Raw genomic sequence first — 20,853 nt, forward strand, 5'->3', positions numbered from 1 at the left:
GTCAGCTCCCAGTGAGGCTAATGTTAAAGATCAGGAGTGTCGAATTCCATTTGCATTGTATAGAACAAGGAGATGTTCAGTGAAATTGAAAGGCAACAAATCTGATATTGGTGAGTAGAAGAGAGAGACACTTCAAAAAGCTGTTTATCCACAGAACTTACCATCTGAGAGCCAGGGTTTAGCAAAGTTGAAAAAAAAAAATAATTATAACTGCATTGCAAGGGTTAATAGGAGACAGAATGAAAAACAGTAAGGCATATAACTATTTTTGAGTCAAAGCATAAACAATTCACTGGTGTGGCCTAGAAAGCAACTTCACTTCTGGAGGTTGCTCAGCACTCTGTTTATAGCCACCCATTTCTGAAGCTTTTGACAGGGATTATAGTCAACTCCAAAAATTTAAGAGCAGCAAAACAGAGTGGTCTTCCAAGTCTGGTACCTCTCTGTGGAAAGCTGACACTAGCTACAAGAAGAGCAGGAACAGACACTAAATATTTATTCTGGTAAAAACTCCACATGGAATTTCTAGCATAGTTCAACTTACACAAACTGCAATTAAAATACCACAAGAATAAACAAACGAGTCTCTCTTAGAGCTTGGTAGACAGTGTTAGAATAAAAACAAACACAAAATCTGCAGTCCTAGGTTTTATGCATGCTACTAAAACATTTTCCTTAAAGGGTGATACTAAGTGAAAACAAGAGGAAAAAAAAAAAGGAAGGAAAGGGCCAAAATTAAAAACAAGATTAAAATGCCCTTTGCTCAGAATTACTATACTTTTCAGCTTACAGCAATACAGAAGGAAAAAAAATAACAGCCACAGTAACAAAGTTCATGCTGAGAAAATAATTCATTAGGACCCAATCAATCCTGTGATAGTCTTGAAACACATTTTTTAAGTATTTCAACAGCAGAGAACAATGAGAATATAAAGATTTACTAGTCTCTTATTAAAGCATCAGAAACACCAGTTTTTCCATTTTAAGGGCAAAACCAGCCTGTCTGAGGGGCAAAAAAATCCTAGCATTCTCAATATTACATTTCCCCAAGCCAGAAACTCCATATCTAAAACTTTGAGTAATCTATTACACTTCTCTTTCTGCTTCTAAGTATTTAAGATTAAATGAAGTGAAATAGATTATAAACAAAAATATACAATATTTCAAGCATTATATTTTCAAATTAAATTAAATTAGCTCATTAATACACATAGGTAGGGAGTTTTTTTGTGGTGGTCTGAATGCCTACTCAAAACTTCCCAGCATCTCTGACTTCTACATGACTAAGAAAGTGATAAGTCAAATGAAAAAAAAAGAAGCTAGTAATTTTTGTTTCCTAAATACAATGCATTACCTTAAACAAAAATAAAAAAGGTTGCATTCACCTCCAAAGCTTAACTTAACAAAACAGTTTGGTTTTGGAAATACTCATGTAAAAAAGTAAATATTGGTATCAGTGAAATGTAAGAGTTCAGTACATTAATATTTATAAAGCAGTGCATGAATGTAAGTTAAATTAATTCTTTAAGTCAAAAAAAGACAGTACCATTTGCATTTCAACAAGTGAAACTTCTATCCATTTGACAGAGACAAGACTATAAAAGGTCTCAAATTTCTCCAATAAAAGTGGAAATTACATCTCAATATTTCGTCAGAGATTAAACCCAGAATTTTAGATGAATTATCTGATACAAAGATGGAAGTGAGGGTGCTGCTTCAAGATCTACAGAAGTAGAGCACTTTAAGACAATTAAATGATTTCCCTGCAGGCAATGTCTTTTCAATCCAAGCTAATGACATCATTTAAGGAGGATGGTCCATTTAACTGAAAGGATCTTTTACAAGGCAGACAGACAGAAGGCAATCCGGGAATGTTTTCAAGGACTTCCCATATTTCAGAATTATAATGGTGAAATGCCTACATCAAAATCTTAAACTCAAGCATTAATCAACAAAATGAAAGACTAATTTTATAAGAAAAATGTAATAAAACTCATTTTAAGAAGTTTTCCCTTCATTATTTTTTCCTTTAAAGGAACCAATTCTCTCCTAATGGTAATTATGCTGCTTTGGAGTAATGATAATATTCAGACAGCTTAGGTTTAGGCTGCTGTTTTTAAAGTGAAACCAAATCACTTCAATCACTTTCAAGTTGAAGGGTAACTTTCATAAACTTTTCCACCAGTTGATCTAAGTGAGCTGTGATCTTTCAGATAGGAAGCATTACACTATTGCCTCCAGAACATGCTTTACTACTTTTGGTATGGTCAATACACCAGCCTTGAAGTTGCAACACCATCTTTTTCTCTAAATAAAAAAAAATGCAATGTCCTTAAATGAACCAGTATGGGAAAACTTACAGTTTTAGTGTCTGTATCAGCAGTTCAGTGCATTGTTGTAACTCCTGGGAATTTGGTGCAGGAGTGGAGGTGTTGTGCTGGGATCCTATACCTTGTATTATCTAAATGATTTTTCTGATGTTGCATAAAATCAAAGCAGAATATGCTATTTTTAAAACCAGTTAACAGTACACCAATGCTTTCATATTAAAATAATGATATTGAAACTAAGACATCATACAAAACTACAAACACCTCTTTTACTTCAGAAGGCAGCATTGGTTTAAACCAAACCAAAGAGTCTTTTTACCATTTACAATAACACTCAAAGCCATAGAAGTTGTATACACGTTAGGATGACATCTGTTAATAAATGATGTGGTTTTGAGGACCGAAAAAAAAAGTTTACCCTGTGTCCTTTTAATATCCATTTCAAATTGTCAAAAACTTCAGAAAGCTGGAAAGTGTGAGACATAATGGAGAGATCTTACCATGTAAGGAGGAGCTAGAAAATGCAGATCTAGTCCTGGCTCTTAACCAGATTCGTGCTGCAATCTTGGACAAGTCAAAGCTACTTTGCCTCTACTGCTCCTCTTCATAAAAGAAAAACTGTATTCACATGTTTCTAAAAATGGTGTGAAATGTTGTTGGTATCACTATATCTTTAAAATAAACAAACAAAAAAGAAAACAAAACACACTTACAGGAAAAAAAAGTTTCCTTTTCAGACTTGCTGTGCCACCTTACTGATTGTCCTCCCCAGCAGCCACCCACCCACCCTTTTTTGGAGTAATGTAAGCAGTTGAGGCGGGGACAGAAAAGGGGTAGAGGGAAGGTGGCAGCATGTATAAGACTGGGATGTCACGTATGCACTGATTCATGCATTTCACAGAAAACTGCATACTTTCATCTGTGACTGCTATAGCATACATCAGATTGACAGAGAAAAAGTGAGGAAAAGAATGTGAAAGTGTCTTCATGGTAAACAGGAAGATTAAGGTGACTGATTATCTAAATGAAATTTAAAAAAAAAAAAAAAAACACACAACACAATTTTGATCCTAATAATGTTGCCTTCTCTCCTCCTTTTTAAATGTAAAATCAAGTCAGGTATAAATGCTGTTATCTAACACATACAAATAGCTCATTGAAAATGGTGGTAGTTCAAGACAAACACCAATATCAAAGCCAAAATTTTCCCCTTAGTTTGAATACAAATTTCTTCAATTCTTACTGTCACTCAAAAACCAAAATATCAACTTTATAAAATTAAGCAGATTTAGTTTAAGGGCTTAAGGGCTTAACTGATCTTTTGTCACTTTACCTCTTCCCCCACATCAAGAACATGGGCATCCTGCAGTGATGAACAAGTAGCACAACAAAAGAATGCTGAATATGGAAGTCTAAATATAGTAATATGGAAATAATAACAAATTGCAATGCACAGAATACTACTGCTACACTCCTAACCACTTTGGCTTTTTCTTAGATGACAGCAACATTTCTAGTAAAGGAAGTAGAGATTTCTATGGACGTAATGACAGATTTAACGGCAGTCCCTGCTACACACCTTCTGTACAAGCTAGGTCCTCCACTAGCATATTTGCATATCTGTTTCCAAACCTTTTCTCCAACCTTCTAATTTTTACCCCAGTTAGGTTCTATGAAGCATGGGATCATTCAAATTAAGAGCACATACATACAGCAGAGGATTCTAAAGCTGCCTTGATCCAATGATAATAAGGTGACACTCAAAAAATATATTACACACATGTATTGGCACTTAGCCAACTTCCATAGCTTTTTCATTTTTTTCACTCCAAAAAAAAAATCACAGCTTCAGTTTGTATATAAACCGAACTCCCATAAGCAGCCAATGAATCTATGACTAGCAACAAAACTGTATCACAATAAAAATCAAATCATTATAAGGGTTCCTTTTTATATTTTTTTTTTACAGAAGTATTTGCATCTGCAATAGTTATGCTGAAGCACTGTCAGGTTTCCTTGCATAAATTTGCAATCCTCTAAAAATAATGTACTTTGATAATAAATTCTTGAGAAACACTTGACAAAACTGAACACATGACATGGAAGCCAGTCAGTAACACACAAGTACTAAAGGACAAGACTCCTGGATCAACTTCTTCATGCATTATTTATACTAGTATATGTCTTTATATCACTACCAAAGCCCATTTCTGTGGAAGATTAGAGATATATTGAATGAATAAAATGACTAATCTTTGTTCTAGTTGTTCTTATTTCATGAAAATAATTTTATTCAATAGTATATGTACTAGCCAAGAAAACATACTAGCAAAGAAATTACTTCTGGGTATGGAAGGGAAAGAAAACATGCAAAGATGACTTAAAAAAATATTCAGAAATCACTGATGTGTTACTAAGAACAACCTTGCAGGTGAAGAAACTAACATGTAAATGCCATCAGAGCTGGACAACTGACTCTCAGTCCCAAAGGATCCATGAAGAACTACAGAAGGATCGTCAATGTAAAGATCAAACCAAAAGGACAAATCACAGCCTCATCTATACAGCAGTGGGAAGCGGAATATACTAGTTATACTTTAAGCACGCTCTTATTATAATGTTACCTTAGAACAGCATTGTTCTGTTCCAGTTGTTAAAAGGCAGGGGGAACCCAAACAACTACCTAAACCACTCCAGTTCTGAAGACTCAATCTATTTCTCAGTTTTAAGGTGATTATCATTGGTTTAGCTTGTTCAGTTTCACAACATGATTTTCATTTTTTTAAACATTTTGACTCATTAGACGTGCCTTTTCTACAATATTTTCACCTTCTTGATTTATATTTGTGATTTTTTTTGAAAGCTATTTTTAATTTAAGACCTGAATCATCCTGAATGTGAAGAACTTCTCTACCTGACATTACTGAGAAGACACAAATCATAGAACTTGGAAAAGAAGTAATCTGAGAAAGAGGCTGGCCTAGAGATTTTATTAAGGTGCAGCCTCTAAAGGTCCTTTCCAAAACATAGCAACCAGCTATTTGATATGAACGTAACACAATATGAATCACTGTACCTCATTATTATTCCCTAAAAAAGAAAACAAACCCAAACAAAAATTCCCACAAAATGTCTGTGTCTGAAGGACAAAGGCAATTAACAGAGGGAGAAGAAAAATCCAGTGACAGTGTATTAGAGTGGCAAGGGAATTTAAAGATGCCATAAGCATTAAGTTTTATTTCCTAAATTAGGGCTTAAGGGCAACAAGAACTGTAGATTCCTCAGACCTGTTCAAAGTTAAATATATCCCAGGTTGAAAACATCCTGGGAGCACAACAAAGCTGGATTAATTTCCCTTCTCAACATACACATTTGTAAATTCTATCTTGGAAAGGGAAAACAAAATGCCACTAATATAAGCATAGCAGTGGTTTAGTTGTGGCACACACTCTACCCAAAAATAGGTATACTTGTGCTGCCTTCAGTACTCACACATTTGGTGTTCTGCACATCTTAAAACATGCCTTTATTAATACTTATTTTAAGCCACACAACCAAAAATTATCTATAGTTATTTTATGAAGACTTCTTAACACAATCCAAAAGATGCTTCTAAAGATAATAACAAATAAATAAAATATTCTTTATATGCATTATGGTTATGTTCACATACATACACAAGGCAGTCACCCAATATCTCAATGACTTAATGAAACTGAAAGCCTAATTAGCAAGATGAGGGGAATAACCCCAGCATTCTGGCCCACCTCCAATATGAATAATTGCATCTACCTATGCAAAATCCCCCTTGTCATTTCAATTACGTGAGATATTCCTCATATCCTGCTCTTAAATTGCTGGGTATTGTTTATAGTGCCATTGTAAAAGCTACTGAGTTCTATGCTGGATACAGTTGCATTTTGATAGTAACCATGTGGCAATTCCTGCATATGTTAGTTACTTTGTTCAATAAGCGTAAGTGCTTGCAAAAGGCTCTCTGCTATCAAAACCCCAAACAAATAAAAAACAAACAAAACAAACAAAAAAAAAACAAAAAAAAAAAACAGAGCACTATTTCCTTGTGCAAATATTACTGAAAGAAGCATGAAATCTGTGTAGCAAGCAGGTAACACCTTAACAGGTATCAAGGTACAACAAGTCAACCATGAATAAGCTTCTATTTGGCAATTTAAGAGCAAAAGAAGCAACCACCTTACCACACTATCACAACACTGAATGCCTCAGACATGAAGCCAAAGCTAGCACCTCTCCCTACTGACTGTGAAATCCTACAATTATGTTAAAACACCCATCTAAAAATTTGTATATAAACACACGTGAAATTTAAGAAGGAAGACAATGAAGTCAGTCACCAGTCAGCCTTTCTAGGGTCTCCAAAACAACAGTCACATCCATTTCCACACTTTTCTCCCTGCTCAGCAGTCTGCACACCCCAAAGACCTGTTCCACACAACAGCCACTGATTCCTCCTCATCATTTTCATTTTGTCTCATTCCCTCACCATCCCCAAAATTCTCTAAAATTCCTACATTTTGGATTATGATTATTTAAAATTGTTCCTCTGACTAAAAAAAAAAGAATTCATACATGGAAAAGGCTTTAAAACTTTGGTAGATTTAATGCTGACTTAAGGAGGGACACCTGGGGCTTATTATTGCCTCACCATATCAGAGAGCTTTCTTCCTCTCCTCTTTTAGCTCTGAATTGGCACTGAAATGCTTATTAGTAAGTAAACTCCTGTATGCTTACATTACCCATGCTAACACTCCGACAGTCCTTTTATTGTGCACTCCTGCTTTAACTCTCCCTGTCCCTTAAAAGACACAGATTTAAGAGACTATAAAATCCACTTAGAAAGGTACTCACTGTTTTTTTAGTTATGAAAGCTAAAAGACACCTTTTATTTAGGAAAATATACATGCAGATATTGGCATCAAAAATCCACATTAACACTGACTGTATTTAGTATTTCATGCAACATTCCAGTAACCACATCGGCAATTTATTGCTCCACTATGGTTGTATGGAAAATTCCAAAATAAAATATGGGCCAGGAGTGAAAAGAGCTGTAAAACCATTTAAAAAAAAAAAAAAAAAGTTTGCTTTTTTTTTCTTGCCATGGCCTCCTAGGACTGTAAATCTCAGGCTTTCTTTTTCCTAAATTGTCTTCTTCCAAGGATTTCCAGTGTTATAAATACCTTTGCCTTCTACTGACTAGACACATTTTCTTCTGTAAAATCACTTCCTGTGGGAAATGTTACAGTGAAAATTACACACACACTACTAGAATTGCAATCACTGCTCCACTTCTGTTAATACATTTTAAAAAGCACTAAGAACAGAGAAGCTTTCACTTGATCAGTACCTTCTATAACAGGAATATCACTCTTGCTTGGGAGATAGTAACATACGTATTAAAATTTATTTCAAAATACAGCAGAAAATAATTTCCATTAGGGAGACCTGCTGGGGATAAAGCTGCACACACCAACGGTTAAGCATAAGTGTGCATCTGTCCTTTAAATACACATAGCACCAGTAGCTTAAATATAGGAGTTCAAATCACTGCCGCTCTTGCTGCATATACAAACCTGCATTGAGCGATGTTAAATTAAGAAGCACCTCTGATAAATTTACAAAAGACAAAGAAAAAAAATTGGTCGTAAACCCTGCATTGCAAAGATCTCTTTTATCTGTCAATCAAGAGAAAAGTATTATTCCACCATCACAAAAGGCAAACCTTTGGAGGCAGTATAGGTCTGTGTGTTGTGCAAATGTGCAGTTGCTAAGAAGCAAATATGCTTCTCTTCTAATCAAATAGCCCAGCTCAGCAATGCTGCTGGCTTGGGGCAAGAAGCAAATTCCACCAGCCACAAACTTAGAAACAGTCTTGAATTATTTGTTGCTGACCGCTGGCTGAACCCTGTCCTGATGAGCACCATCACCATTAGCCACTTCTCAGTGTATTCCATCAACCAATGGCAATAGCAGCATGCTACAGCTCAGGCTGCAAGGAATTGATCAAACAGGGTAATGAGACTATTTCTTCATGGAGGTTATTTTAAATGAATATAAATATTTTCTTTCTACATAATTTGCCACAAAAGGTCACTGAACTCCCTGCGATTTTAAAGAAAAATGCTGTGGTATCCCCTTTATATATTTGAGTTAGGATACAGCCAACAAACAATTTGGGGCATTTTTGATGATCATGTAAATCTTAATGAGGTGGCATCCCAGACAATTGATTAGGGGAAACATTTTATCTTCACATTAAGATACGAACAAAAAGAAGATTTGGTGCTTTTTAAAAAAAATCATGATATACCTACGCTCTTAAAATCTTTCATGAGAGAATATATTCTGGTAACCTAATGACTTACGCTTTTACTATTAACAATAGCTCATGCATATTTAGCTATGCTTGCCATACCTAGATATTGCAGCTCTTTCTATAGATTCTTTCAACAGAACGCATATGTTAAAAATACCCACTTTGTATCAGAGTCAAGTTACTGATAAGGAGACTCACGTTCAGACACGCTGTCTGTCATTGTCTTTAAAAGACTACTAGAAAGAGATACCAAGAGATCCTTGAAATTTAATTCAAACCAATTGATATAAAAACCTCACTAAGGCTCTTCTTGTCCCATGTAAGATTTTTAGTCCTGTCATTTCCAGTACTGGACAATTTCTCCAGAGCTGGAAGAACACAATAACATTGATTGAAATAACAGTTTAATAGTATTTTATTAAAAAATACTTTACACTAGGGTAGTACTAAGACTGTGATAAATAAATAGTCGTTACTATTTTTTACTTTCAGGGATAATAATTTAAAAATATTCCAATAGGCCACCTAAATGCAATTGCTCATGTTTGAGGTTTCACAAGGTTATCTTGAATCAACTTTAAGAAAATACTTTCAATACAAAAGAAAATTTAGATTTACACCCAGAGATGAGCGTAATTTATCACTCAAAGCAATTCAAATTTTTTCACTTGAGGCACAGAACTTGAAAACGGTACCTAAAATCAAAAATTAAAATAAATAAATAAATATATAAATATATAAAAGGTTTGAATTAGTTAGCCTTGTTCTGACTAATAGGAGTTCACTTACAGAAAGGGCTTTGCACTTATTTTTATTCACCAAAAATATTCAAAGCATTTTTTTTTTTAAGCAGAATAAATTTGTAATCTGGAACTCTGTTCTTCATATTTTCTTAGGATCCTCAGCTCCCCTGGCTTTTTTTTTTTTTTTTTTTGCCCCTAAATGACTATTTCTGACCAGTACATCAAATAAGAATTAAAATAATTAATACACGAAAAAGAACAATAACAATTACAAAAAGAGGTTAGATCAAGAGGATTCTTCTGCCTCCTATCCCCATTAAAATATTATTTACAGGGCATTCTTTTTCAACTCTTTATCAATACCATCATTATATCTTGTACAACAGTGAAATGCATCTAAGGCTTGAACAGCATAAAGCAAGTCATGTTTGTTCTACTGTGCCAGCATTTCTTTAAATTTTTTTTTTTTTTTTAGGATAAGGTGGTGGAAAAATAAAATTGCAGTTCTGTGATTAAAAAAAGATATCTCAGCTGGCTGGTTATTCCAAAACAGAAAGCTTGTTACACTTGTTACACAAACCTTATGAATTCTTATAGTTTATTCATATTTTCATTAAAAAGTGAAAATATCCAAAAATAAAAAAGAGACAATTCTACATTAATGTTGAAGATCTATAAAAACTGTGAGAGGACAGGATGCTAGTACTATTCAAAAAATACAATGCTCCTGGCAAATTGTATTGTAAACATGGGTAGAGGAACCCAATTGATACATAAATCCTCATTTTTCCTCAAAGAGATCACATACCAAAGCCTAAATTCCATTTTTAATAAATAGATAGACAGATAGATAGATAGATAGATAGATAGATAGATAGATGAAACCAACAACCCACCACACACATAATATAAGCAGTCCCTTACAACACTAATAAAACAAATATTCACTTAGAGGGGGGCCTGAAATCAGTACCCACTAGCAAAAGACATCCCATCAATGCACTAACATTTGACAAAAATCAGTGGAAACAGCAAAGAAGCCAATACAACTTCTAGTGCCAAGGAGCCAGATGGCACTGCTGGAAAAATTATATCTACAGACTGGCAGCTTGATCCCGTGATTATTGCCCAAGGGAAGGGGAAGAGGAAGAGGAAAACGAGGTATTTCAGTGTGATGGAGTAAATCAGTTATCACCAGCTCACTATGGCATATTCACATTATTTTTATACCACATTCTAAATATCACTCAAATCAATGAGAGCAGTAGATTTCAGCAAATCTGAGACAGAAAAGAAAGGTATGCCATATATTATGAAAACAATACATACTTAACTGCGCATCTAACAGCTGCATCACACAGTACATCCATCCAAATGAAATTTGCAGATATGTTGTGGTTGTTTAACAAGTACAAAGTAAGTTTGTTTTGCAGGTTTTGTGTTCGACGTAAAAATTCCAAATTTCATCTCTACAGACCAAAAAAAAAAAAAAATCTCTGCCATTCTCAATGTTATGACTAAATTCTTTTGTTTATTTTCAACTCTTAACATGCAGTTACTTTAAACACACAATTAAGCAATAACCATTTTGCTAAAATGTCTTGAAAGTTTTGATCAAAAAGTTTGTAGTAGTCTCACCAATTATTTTTCTGTTATAATACAGTATTAAAGCTAGCTTCTGAAGAAGCTCTTAAAAGGAGAAAAATTAGTCCACTCTTACTTTCATATAAAGAAAGCAGTTCTAGAAATCAAAAAGACAAAGTTTTCCCCCACCGCCTTCATATGCATACATATTAAAACTACTAAATTACTAATAGACAGAATTATAAGAATATGTTAGGCTCTCTTGGAAACAGGTAAGATTAATTTTTTTTTTTTTTAATTGGAAGCTGACAACAACATTTCCATTAACTTTTTTTTTCCAGGCAACTGTAATAATAAAGCTAATTTCCTGTACACATGCTTGTGAAAGAACAATTCATCTGCTACCTACCAAAAAGACATGAACCACCTTCACTTGTCTCCATCCCATTTGTATCTTATGGCGTAGCCATGTACACGGACCAAGCATCCTTCTGCCCCTATTCACATTCTTCCAACACTAAACTTTTCTCCCTTACCTCTTCAATGCAAAGCAGTAATCCCCAAGCGCAGATATGTGAAGCACATAATAAGCCAACAGCATCTCTGAATATGCATTGTAAGTATTTATACATTCACCCATGTCCATGTACAGGAATACAAAATTTAACTGCTGAGGAACATGCAAAAAGATGTTTTATATGAACACTAGGATATCTCTGGAAAGTATTATTAGGCTGTGATGTGCTTTCCATTATGAATGTGTTCAGGTAGACAGAGTAAATATTCAGAAGGTGGCTGGGAAAACCTTATTTAGACGAGAAGCAGTTTTCCTCCTTTCTGTAGTACAGGATTATTCATAAGCGCTTGCCCAAGATGGGCCCAAAACTATTTCTGACTATCAGCAGCAGAAAAGACAAGGCTAAGATCCTTGTGGGATACTACCTTTCATTATTATGATAGCTAGCAGTGAATAGGTTCTGACTAATATTATTTAAGAAATTGTAGTAATATTTTTAGTTTGAAGAAGAGACAGAATTCAGCATTTTTAGTCTGCTACTCTACTTTTAAGTCCCACTTTCGTAAGTAATCCAAGTAACCATCTATGAAGAATTACTGAGGAAACTATCCACCAAGCTAATTCCATCTAGTGACAGATGTCCAAAGGTAGTATGGCTCCTGTTGCAAATTTCTAAGCAGTGAACAATACCTACAACATTTTCTTGAGTAGGATAATAATATAGTTTATAATATTGCCAATATAGTGAATATCATAAGACTTCATTTACAATGTGTTTTTTTCTTTGCAAAACACTGTAATAAACCTTTTCATGACAGTTCTTACTTTTCTAGTCAAAGTTTTTACTTTTCCATTCAAATTTAATCTCAAAATTCCTAAATATTAATCCACTTCAATCTCCTTTTTATTTAAAATAAAGCAAACCCAAATCCACTAAATTAATGCAGGCCTGTTTTGTACTTGCTTAAGCTCTTACAGGTACACTTTGCACCTCTACAGAGAGTACTGACCAGTTAAAAAAACAAAAGCAGGAATAGTGACAAATATTTCTTCTGTCCATTAGGATTGATACTTCAGTGTATGCAATAAATTAAATATGGGTACAAATTCCTAATCACCAGTTGAGAGAAAGAAAAGTCTACACCAAACTCAATTTGTTCTTTTATTGCAAGACTATGCCTTTTTTTTTCTTCTTATATGCAGGCACTTTAAAGCCTCATCCTTGAGACAGAAAACACAAAGTACCACACAGAGCCTTGTTTTACGTATTTCTATCTAGTCTAAAACAAAGAAACCGCCATCATTATCCAGAGTTTGTTCTCTCTGAGATGTTTGGGGCTACTGCATAGTATATGTTGAAGGCAGACCCATTTTCCTGTTGTACTTGGTAGATAACAGGAAGGAAAAAGAGGCCTCTTGCCTTTAATACTGAGCAGCAACGATCTGTTGGAGTGGCTCACCTCTGCAAGGATACCAGAAGCGTACCCACCTCAAGGTGCCACTGGAGTAGGATGAAGCAGTGCTACTATCCGCAATCATTTAATCTGTCTGGTCCTGGAGGGAAGGAGTAAAGAGATGAAGGGAAGCTGACTTGCCACTACTGCTTAGCAGGAAGAAAAAGGAATTACAGGGAAATCAGAAGGCAGAAATTTACTCAGCTGAGGGAAAGCGTTAATAAGGTCCTAAACCCATAATTAACAGACTACAAAGCACACTTGAAAAGCTCATCACATATGAAGAGGCTGAAGGAAAACCTTCCCTCTTCCTTTTTAATTCAACTATTTGTGATGTTTACGAACCAAACTAGAAAAATGCTAGGCCAACCAGTGATATAAAGTAAACAGAAAAATCTATTGCACTACAGGTTTCTGTTGATTTTTTTGGTATTTGGTTTGTTTGGTTGAGTTTTTTTTTACCATAAAAGTTAGATATCTTGAACAAAATTATGATCTAATATGAAACTTAAATTAGTTAAGCAGGTCATTATTTGTTTTTCATAGTGGATATTTTCCTGCATAGTGGTGGAACATACATGGCTGTTTGGTTATTGCTCAGTCACTGAAGCAACATAGATGAAATAAAATGAGCAACAAAGCATGTCATCTCTCCCATGGGAGAAAGGTAAATGTTAAAAGAACACAGGGGTTTATTGTTTAATAGGAAGTTTTTCATCATGATAATTAGAAGTTCAAATGTTTTAGTATCATCAATTTGTACACACTGTTAACCTATATGATGCCATTTTTAACTTTACTGTTGACTTTAATGGGGCCAAAATTTCACTTAAAACTTCTGCTCCCTGTCAGAAATTAATCCCTTCTGTTCTGTACAAATGGTTTAAATCAAAATTAGTTAGATTGGTTTTGTGTATTTCAGATGCACTTTTTTTAAAACCTCTTGTTTCTCCAAAATAATTCATTGCTGCTATATTCACTCCTATTGAACCTACAAACAAACCAGCAAGCAGTTCAGCTGCTTGTTCTTTTCATAAAGTTCCAATACAACTTACCTGTGGAAAGTAATACAGGCTCTTCTCCATCTTCAAATATATTCACGACAGAAAGCAAAAAAGAAAGAAATATCATCACTTTGTCCTTTATGGGCAAAATGACTGACAGAAAGAGTTTAGGGTATGTATCCTCTACCAGCAAGTATAGTGCAGCACTGGGACAAGCTGCCCAAAGGAGACTGAAGTTGCACCATCACAGATTTTTAGGAGATGAGAGATGCCTGCCAAGAAATGCCTCAGGCAGGTTAAGGGGTGGTACACTGACTTTACTCTTCAAGTCTCCCCTATTCAACAAGGAGTTGATCTTCACAGCTTTTGACAATTTTGACAAAGTTAGCATCCTTCTGGGAATTTATGCACTAACAGTCCCACATGCACCAATATCTCCAAAAACTGGATTTTTAAAAAATATTTAGTATTTTAAATTCCTCTTTAACATGCTTTACTTTCCATTGTGTTCCATCAGCTTGTAAAAGATTGTATTCTGGATGACATCTAAGCTGTCCTTAAGTGTCTCTGCCTACTTCCCTAGTGCTGCACCCGTCCTCTGACAGCCTCAGCATACCACATGGGAAATTCTAGACTTCAGTCTTCCTGTTTAAGATTAGGTTGCTAATTACAATTTCTTATAATTTTGAAAGCAATAGTTCTGATCAGTTGTACTACTTTCTCAGCCAGAAATGCAGAATCATAATACATTGCAATACATAGTATTTCCTCTGCCATACAACATCTGTTCAGACACAGCAAAGGAGCCTACTAAACCATTGATGGAAAACAATTATCTTCATAGATCATAATAATAAATTACATTATTTCTCAGTCATATTTCTGACAGGAACTAGCATCCCCTCATAACAAAGTCGGAGTGTCAAAGTCCAGTATTTACCCATTTCCCATGGCACTAATGCTACTGCCCTCCTCCTAGCTCCTAATAATTGCATAAAGTAGAAGTCACCTCTTCTCACCAAAGATCAATTGTCCCAGTAAACCCAGATCCTACCTTCCCTCAATACGATCGTTTCTAATCAAGCTTGAATATTTAAAGAGATAAAAGGAATAATAAAATACACATTTTTCTACCCTCAAAAAGATCTACCTATGAGAAAAACAAGGTGAATAAAGAAGTTTCTCACTTCTTTGAATGGTTGTCATGCACTTAGTTTGGAACTCTGTCCAGTACTGCAAAGCAAATAACCCATCTCCTAGAATAACTCAGGTAAACTTCCAATGTTGTCATATCCAAGTCAGCCAAACATCCTCTTCATGTGTACAAGTATGATACTAAAATAGTGGTAAATCAATACAAGACTGGGAGGCTAGGAAGGGCAAAAGCTGAGAGAAAAGGATAGAAAAATCCTAGGTGCGTTTTCCATTCTGCAGTCTTGCTAACTTAGGTGCTAATGCTGCTTAACTGGGTCAGTGACGGAACACAGGCTTTGCTTTAATATAGTGCCTCAAAAATAAACTCAGTAGGAATGTATTTGAAGACAAAGTTGGAAAATACATTGTATGAGGCATAAAAATTAAGTCTTATGCTGAACTTTACCCTTCTTCAAAGCAGTATTCAAACCTTCATGTCTACCAAATAGGAGGAAAAAAAAAAAGGAATCTAGCTTAACCAGTACTTGTATTCAAGATTTAATGTGAAAAGAAGCAGCATGCAAAATATAGTCACATCATTTTGTATTTTGATTGATCAAGTGAGAATGAAAAATGTGATGTTCATTCAAGGTAAATACTATAGATCATGTAAAATAGTTGACTCAAGCCTGCAAAGACTCATCTAGACCTTTTCCAGAGGAGCTGCATAAAACCAAAGTGCTAAAATGTACTGTTTCATCCAAAAATATATCACAAAAAGCATGTTGCAGAAAGCAACAAATTCTGCTCATTTTCAAGACTGCACTCTGGTGACAGTTAGAGCACAACCTCTACATTTATTCTGACCCCTCAAAGTTCCCCAGATGTCCTCTTTTGCTTCCTTAAGTTCTACCTTCCTCTATTTCAACTATGAGGATTTTTTAGTATGAGTTTCTCACCCTATTTATAGAATCATAGAATCCTTTAGGTTGGAAGAGAACTTTAAGATCATCAAGTCCAACCATTAAGCCAACACTACTAAGTCCTCTGCTAAAGAATTTAAGAATTTTCTATTAAAAAGCATATTTTACTCATAAGCTACAGCCAAATAGGATTATTTGAAGAGCATGCAAGTCCACAGTCACACGTTTAGTACTTCTTTCATCCTTACATGCTCAAGGCAACACTTCTAGACCTTTCACAGAAACGATGATGATCTACATTATTTTACCACAGCATTCACTGTGGTCATTTTAGATCAAATAATTACCCAATCATAGACTCCCTGCAGAGCTACACAGACTTATCTTCTTCAGAAGTGGTCAGTTCACTCATAGTACTTAAAGTGAGAAAGTTTGTTCCTTTACTACTAATGGCATTTCCTACTATGGAATCAAATTACCATACTATCAAACAAACAAACAAACAAACAAAAACTGTTAAAAAATCCCTTGACATCGTAAAAGAAGATTAGGCTGCTAAATAGGGAAGTTTCAGCATGGGCTTGAATCTGCATTCAAACACCATCCTAAGAAAACTAAAAATCAAATGAAAACCAGCAACTTTTTCCCCATTAGTGTTTCAACCAAAAATATGTTTATTACCAACTTTAGAGGAAGTCTTACCTTACTATTTCAATTTTTTTTAAGTATTTTGGTATGTTTTGGTTTTTAACTGATCAAGACATAGATATTTTCCACTACACACATTCTTCAAAATACAGATGGAAGGGGAGTAAGAATTTACAAGACATAAAATTGTTATACAATGTACTATACAAAAACCTGTCATTTAAGTTGCAAGAAACCTAGTCATCAATAAGTGAAAAAATACCCCGCTCAAAAATCAATTATGTTGAGTCTTTTGTATAGAGAAGTAGTGCACCTTTCAGGCAACTGGTATTAATGAGCAGACATGGCTATAGAATCTCCATCTGTTTTTCTGACAAAGCTGTGACTACTCCAGTCTCTCATTGAAATTCCATTAATCTGGTGCACCAAGGACCAAAGCGAAAATCAAAACTCCATCTAACCCTTTATCAGCTCACAATAACCTACAAGTGAACTCTGCCTGTTAGCATACAGTAAGTTATGATTTTGCTATCAATCAGGCCATTAGCCAATAAAAACAAAACAAAACAAAACAAACAAAAAAAAACAAAACAAAACAAAACAAAAAAAAAAAAAAAAAACACACCACCCCAAGTTAAGAACCAAGTACCTCACACTGCTGTTCATTTTGTTTGTCTTGTTTTAGGGTTTGTTGTTTTATTTGGGGTTTCTGTTGTGTTCCTCTTCCATTTCTGTAGGGTGTCTGGATATGTAAGCCTATGCATCATTCTCCTTCGGTGTGATTTAATTGCTGCCAGCAATCAAGTCAAAGCATCACTGAAGTGTGCTTGAATTTCATTAGATGATATAACTTATGCTACTTTCCTACAGCACCTAATAAACCATAAAAAAACCAAAACACATATGGCTTGAGGGAATAACTGGAAAATTAGGTGGCCATTTGGGAACTGAGTGAACTTTTGAACCAGAGAAATAGAGAAAAAGAAATATTAAAAGGAAAGACAGACTTAGAATGCACACAGAGACGTGGGGGTTTGACCTTTTCAGTACCTAGAAAATTACATTAGCATTATGAAAAATACATATCATGTTTAGAGTTTATAATCCATCAAAGTTTAGATACTTTGTTAGTGCCTACCATAAGGTAAAAGTCAAAAGGACAACATAACAATCAGATTTGACAAAAGGCCTTTAGGTGACCTGTGCTAATTTAGTTATCCCATACTTATTGTTAAATGGATTATCTCTCTTGTAATTAATACACCATTAGACAAAGGTCACACAAAAACTCCAGGACTTTACAATGACTGTAATGTACACAAAATACACTAAATCTTTACCAAGCAGGTGCCTTCACAAATTATATTTTGACAGTAACACTGCAAAGTCAAATAGTGACACTTCCAGAAGTCATGCAAACCTTGCAGTCTAACTCAAGTATATAAAGGTAAATGCCTATTTTGGTTTGGGTTCTTTTTGGCAGAAGATACATATAAAAGACTTTACTTGAAATTATGAATGGACTGAAACAAAGAACACTTCACTTTGGTTACCTACAGTTAGGCCGCTCTCTTAATGCTGAGAGCCTTGATCCTACACAAATGAGGTTTTACACCTGCACACAGCTCTGCTGAACTAAACCGGTAACCCTGTAAGATCAAACATCTACCTTACCAACCCAGCTGCTTGAGAAGAATTTAAATATTGAACAGAGACTGCTAAAAAGCAAAAATAGAGTATTAAGCTTCAACACACCCATTCAGGCCTATCAGAACCAAAATGGCACCTCTGAGAATGAAGCCACTTTTTACAAGATTCTCCCAACATACATTTTCCTATGTAGTCTAGGTGGCTAGGCTTCAGTGATGGACTATATTGGACTATGTATGTTAAAAACTAAATGTTCTTGGAATGACACACTGGACTTTCAAAGCAGAAAACAGAAACACACCTCCAACAAATGAAAATATTTACTGATCAAAATCTACCACTTTCTCTCAACTTTTCCTCGTGCTGCACTCCCACCAGATAATTAAAAAGAACTTATCATAAAACACAGAAAGATCAGTGAAGTAAAATCATCTCAAATATAACAGAATTGCACTGACTATATTTCTACCTAAACTGGAACGAATTAGCCAAGAATCTGTTACGCAGCTATTATAACTACTCTTTTAACTTGCAAAACAGGCTAAAGATTAATCCCCCATCTGTATAAACTCGTATGTTATTTCATGCACTTTTGAATGAGCATTCTTTAGCCATCCGTTATTTAGGTTTATGAACATTACCACATTTTTCTTAACTATTTTGAAACTAATCTATACTCATATTTCCTATTAATTAGTCATACAATTTTATCACATATCTTTCATGCAATCAGTACCATCTTATTAAATTATAATTAGAAATAATATTAAGATTATGTTTGTAAGCAAAAATAAACACATGGGAAGTTGCATTCATCTGTAGTCTGGAAAATTAGCTTGGGTTTTCTAAAAGCCATATTCAATTTGACTGATAACTGCGTTCCAAACAGAAAGCAAAAAGGCTTGTTTTTATTCTTTTAGTAGAAGGTCACATTGCAAAAATGCAACAAGTGCAGTGTAAAAAAAAAGTGTGATTATTATTGTTACATGTTTTACAGAGTTCTGGATGTAAAAAAAATTGCATTATTCTGAATCAGTGGTTAGAAGGTTTATCACTTATGCATGTACTTGACTTATCCCTGTTCTGCAATAGACATAATTTTATACCTCATAAAAGCAATTTATGTTTCCAAAGGGAATAATCTGGATAACATAAAACGTGGAGTGCTATGTTGCAGGAAGCATATTTCCATTCAGCAATTGTATTTTGAGATGAAGCTGCACAGTTTGATCATCACATCGTGTCAGGAAACATCATTCACTAGTAAGTCTATCTAACTCCTAGTCCCACAAATTAATATACATCGTTAATTTATTTGTACATATACTTAACATATTGCCATATATTATCCATAGAAGGTATTTATATTTTCTGTACAATAAATGAATCTCAAAAATATGGACAATATGCTAAAGCAAGCTTGTTAACTGTTGAAATATTCAGTTGTTCATGTCTTCGTAACAGTCGCATTTAGCATTAAATTTAATGGATACAAAATAAAATAACATGGAAAACAGTTATGGAGCCTAGATTTTTTTTTTTTTAAATGCAAACTCAAATTTAAAATGTATATAATGAAAATATTCTACAAAAGACTTTATTAATGGAAGGAAACATGGTAGAAATAATTTAATATTTTATGAACCTGTTCTGCATGGAGTTTGCAGAAAAATATCAATCACATGAAGCGTTTCATTATTTATTAGATAAATAATACAGTAAGCCATTAAGTAGCACAATAAAATTAAGCAAGAATCTGATAATGTTGAATTAACAAACAATTTGTAACTACAAATATTCACACTGGCTTAGCCACTGATCTATCTTTAAAAACACGCATCTACAGAAGACACTTTGTTATGAAAAAACATGAGTTTAAAAAAGTATATTTGAGAGAGCTTCACTATGCTCTAGGACCACTAGAGAGAGCTCTTCAGTTCCTTTAAAGGTTCTCGTAAAGGTAAGAAAAATGTCCAGCTGTGATACTTATCTGTTTATCTGATTTCCAGCACTAGCACTCGCATCACGAGGATCCAATTACATGAGTTTGTAGCAAACTGGCAAATCCACTACATTCTAAGGTAAACAGTGTCACATACCATCAGAGGGTGCTTCATTCTCTTTATCACAATGGTCAGATGCTCCTGAGACACTATCAGGAAGCGAAGAAAAGGAGCCATCAGTCTCTTCCCCATTTTCCAGTTCTGCAAAAGTTAAAAACACAAGGGTAGTTAAAATAGCCTTGCACACACACCCCGACAGAATACGAAGACTTTGATCGGCAAGGAGGATACGGATTCCTATCTGAAACCAGAAAAATCCCATTTCTCACGGACTCTCGCGACACGGACCGGGGCCGTTCAGGAGCAGCTGCTGTTTGGGGGCTGCCTCCTGCTCGTCCGCGGACATGTTCCTCAAGTGGTTCCCCGACACGCTGGCGGAGAAGGAACCCGCTCCCAGCACTGCGGAGCTGACAGCCTCTCCCACAAGGCGGGCAAGAAACACGCACCA

General features: G+C 34.9%; 1 protein-coding gene across 1 annotated transcript in view; it reads right to left on the minus strand.

The window, feature by feature from the left end:
• Positions 1-20,667, minus strand: part of LOC103777638 (src kinase-associated phosphoprotein 2-like) — a 93,409-nt gene extending 72,742 nt beyond the window's left edge. Inside the window, exon 1 of the mRNA XM_008945197.1 lies at positions 20,442-20,667. Within this exon, the coding sequence (XP_008943445.1) occupies positions 20,442-20,667 (226 nt within the window). The remainder of the gene's footprint in view (positions 1-20,441) is intronic.
• Positions 20,668-20,853: the final 186 nt, after the last annotated feature.

The sequence above is a fragment of the Merops nubicus genome, unplaced genomic scaffold (genome assembly GCF_000691845.1).
Source record: "Merops nubicus isolate BGI_N331 unplaced genomic scaffold, ASM69184v1 scaffold8618, whole genome shotgun sequence".
Lineage (NCBI taxonomy): Eukaryota > Metazoa > Chordata > Aves > Coraciiformes > Meropidae > Merops > Merops nubicus.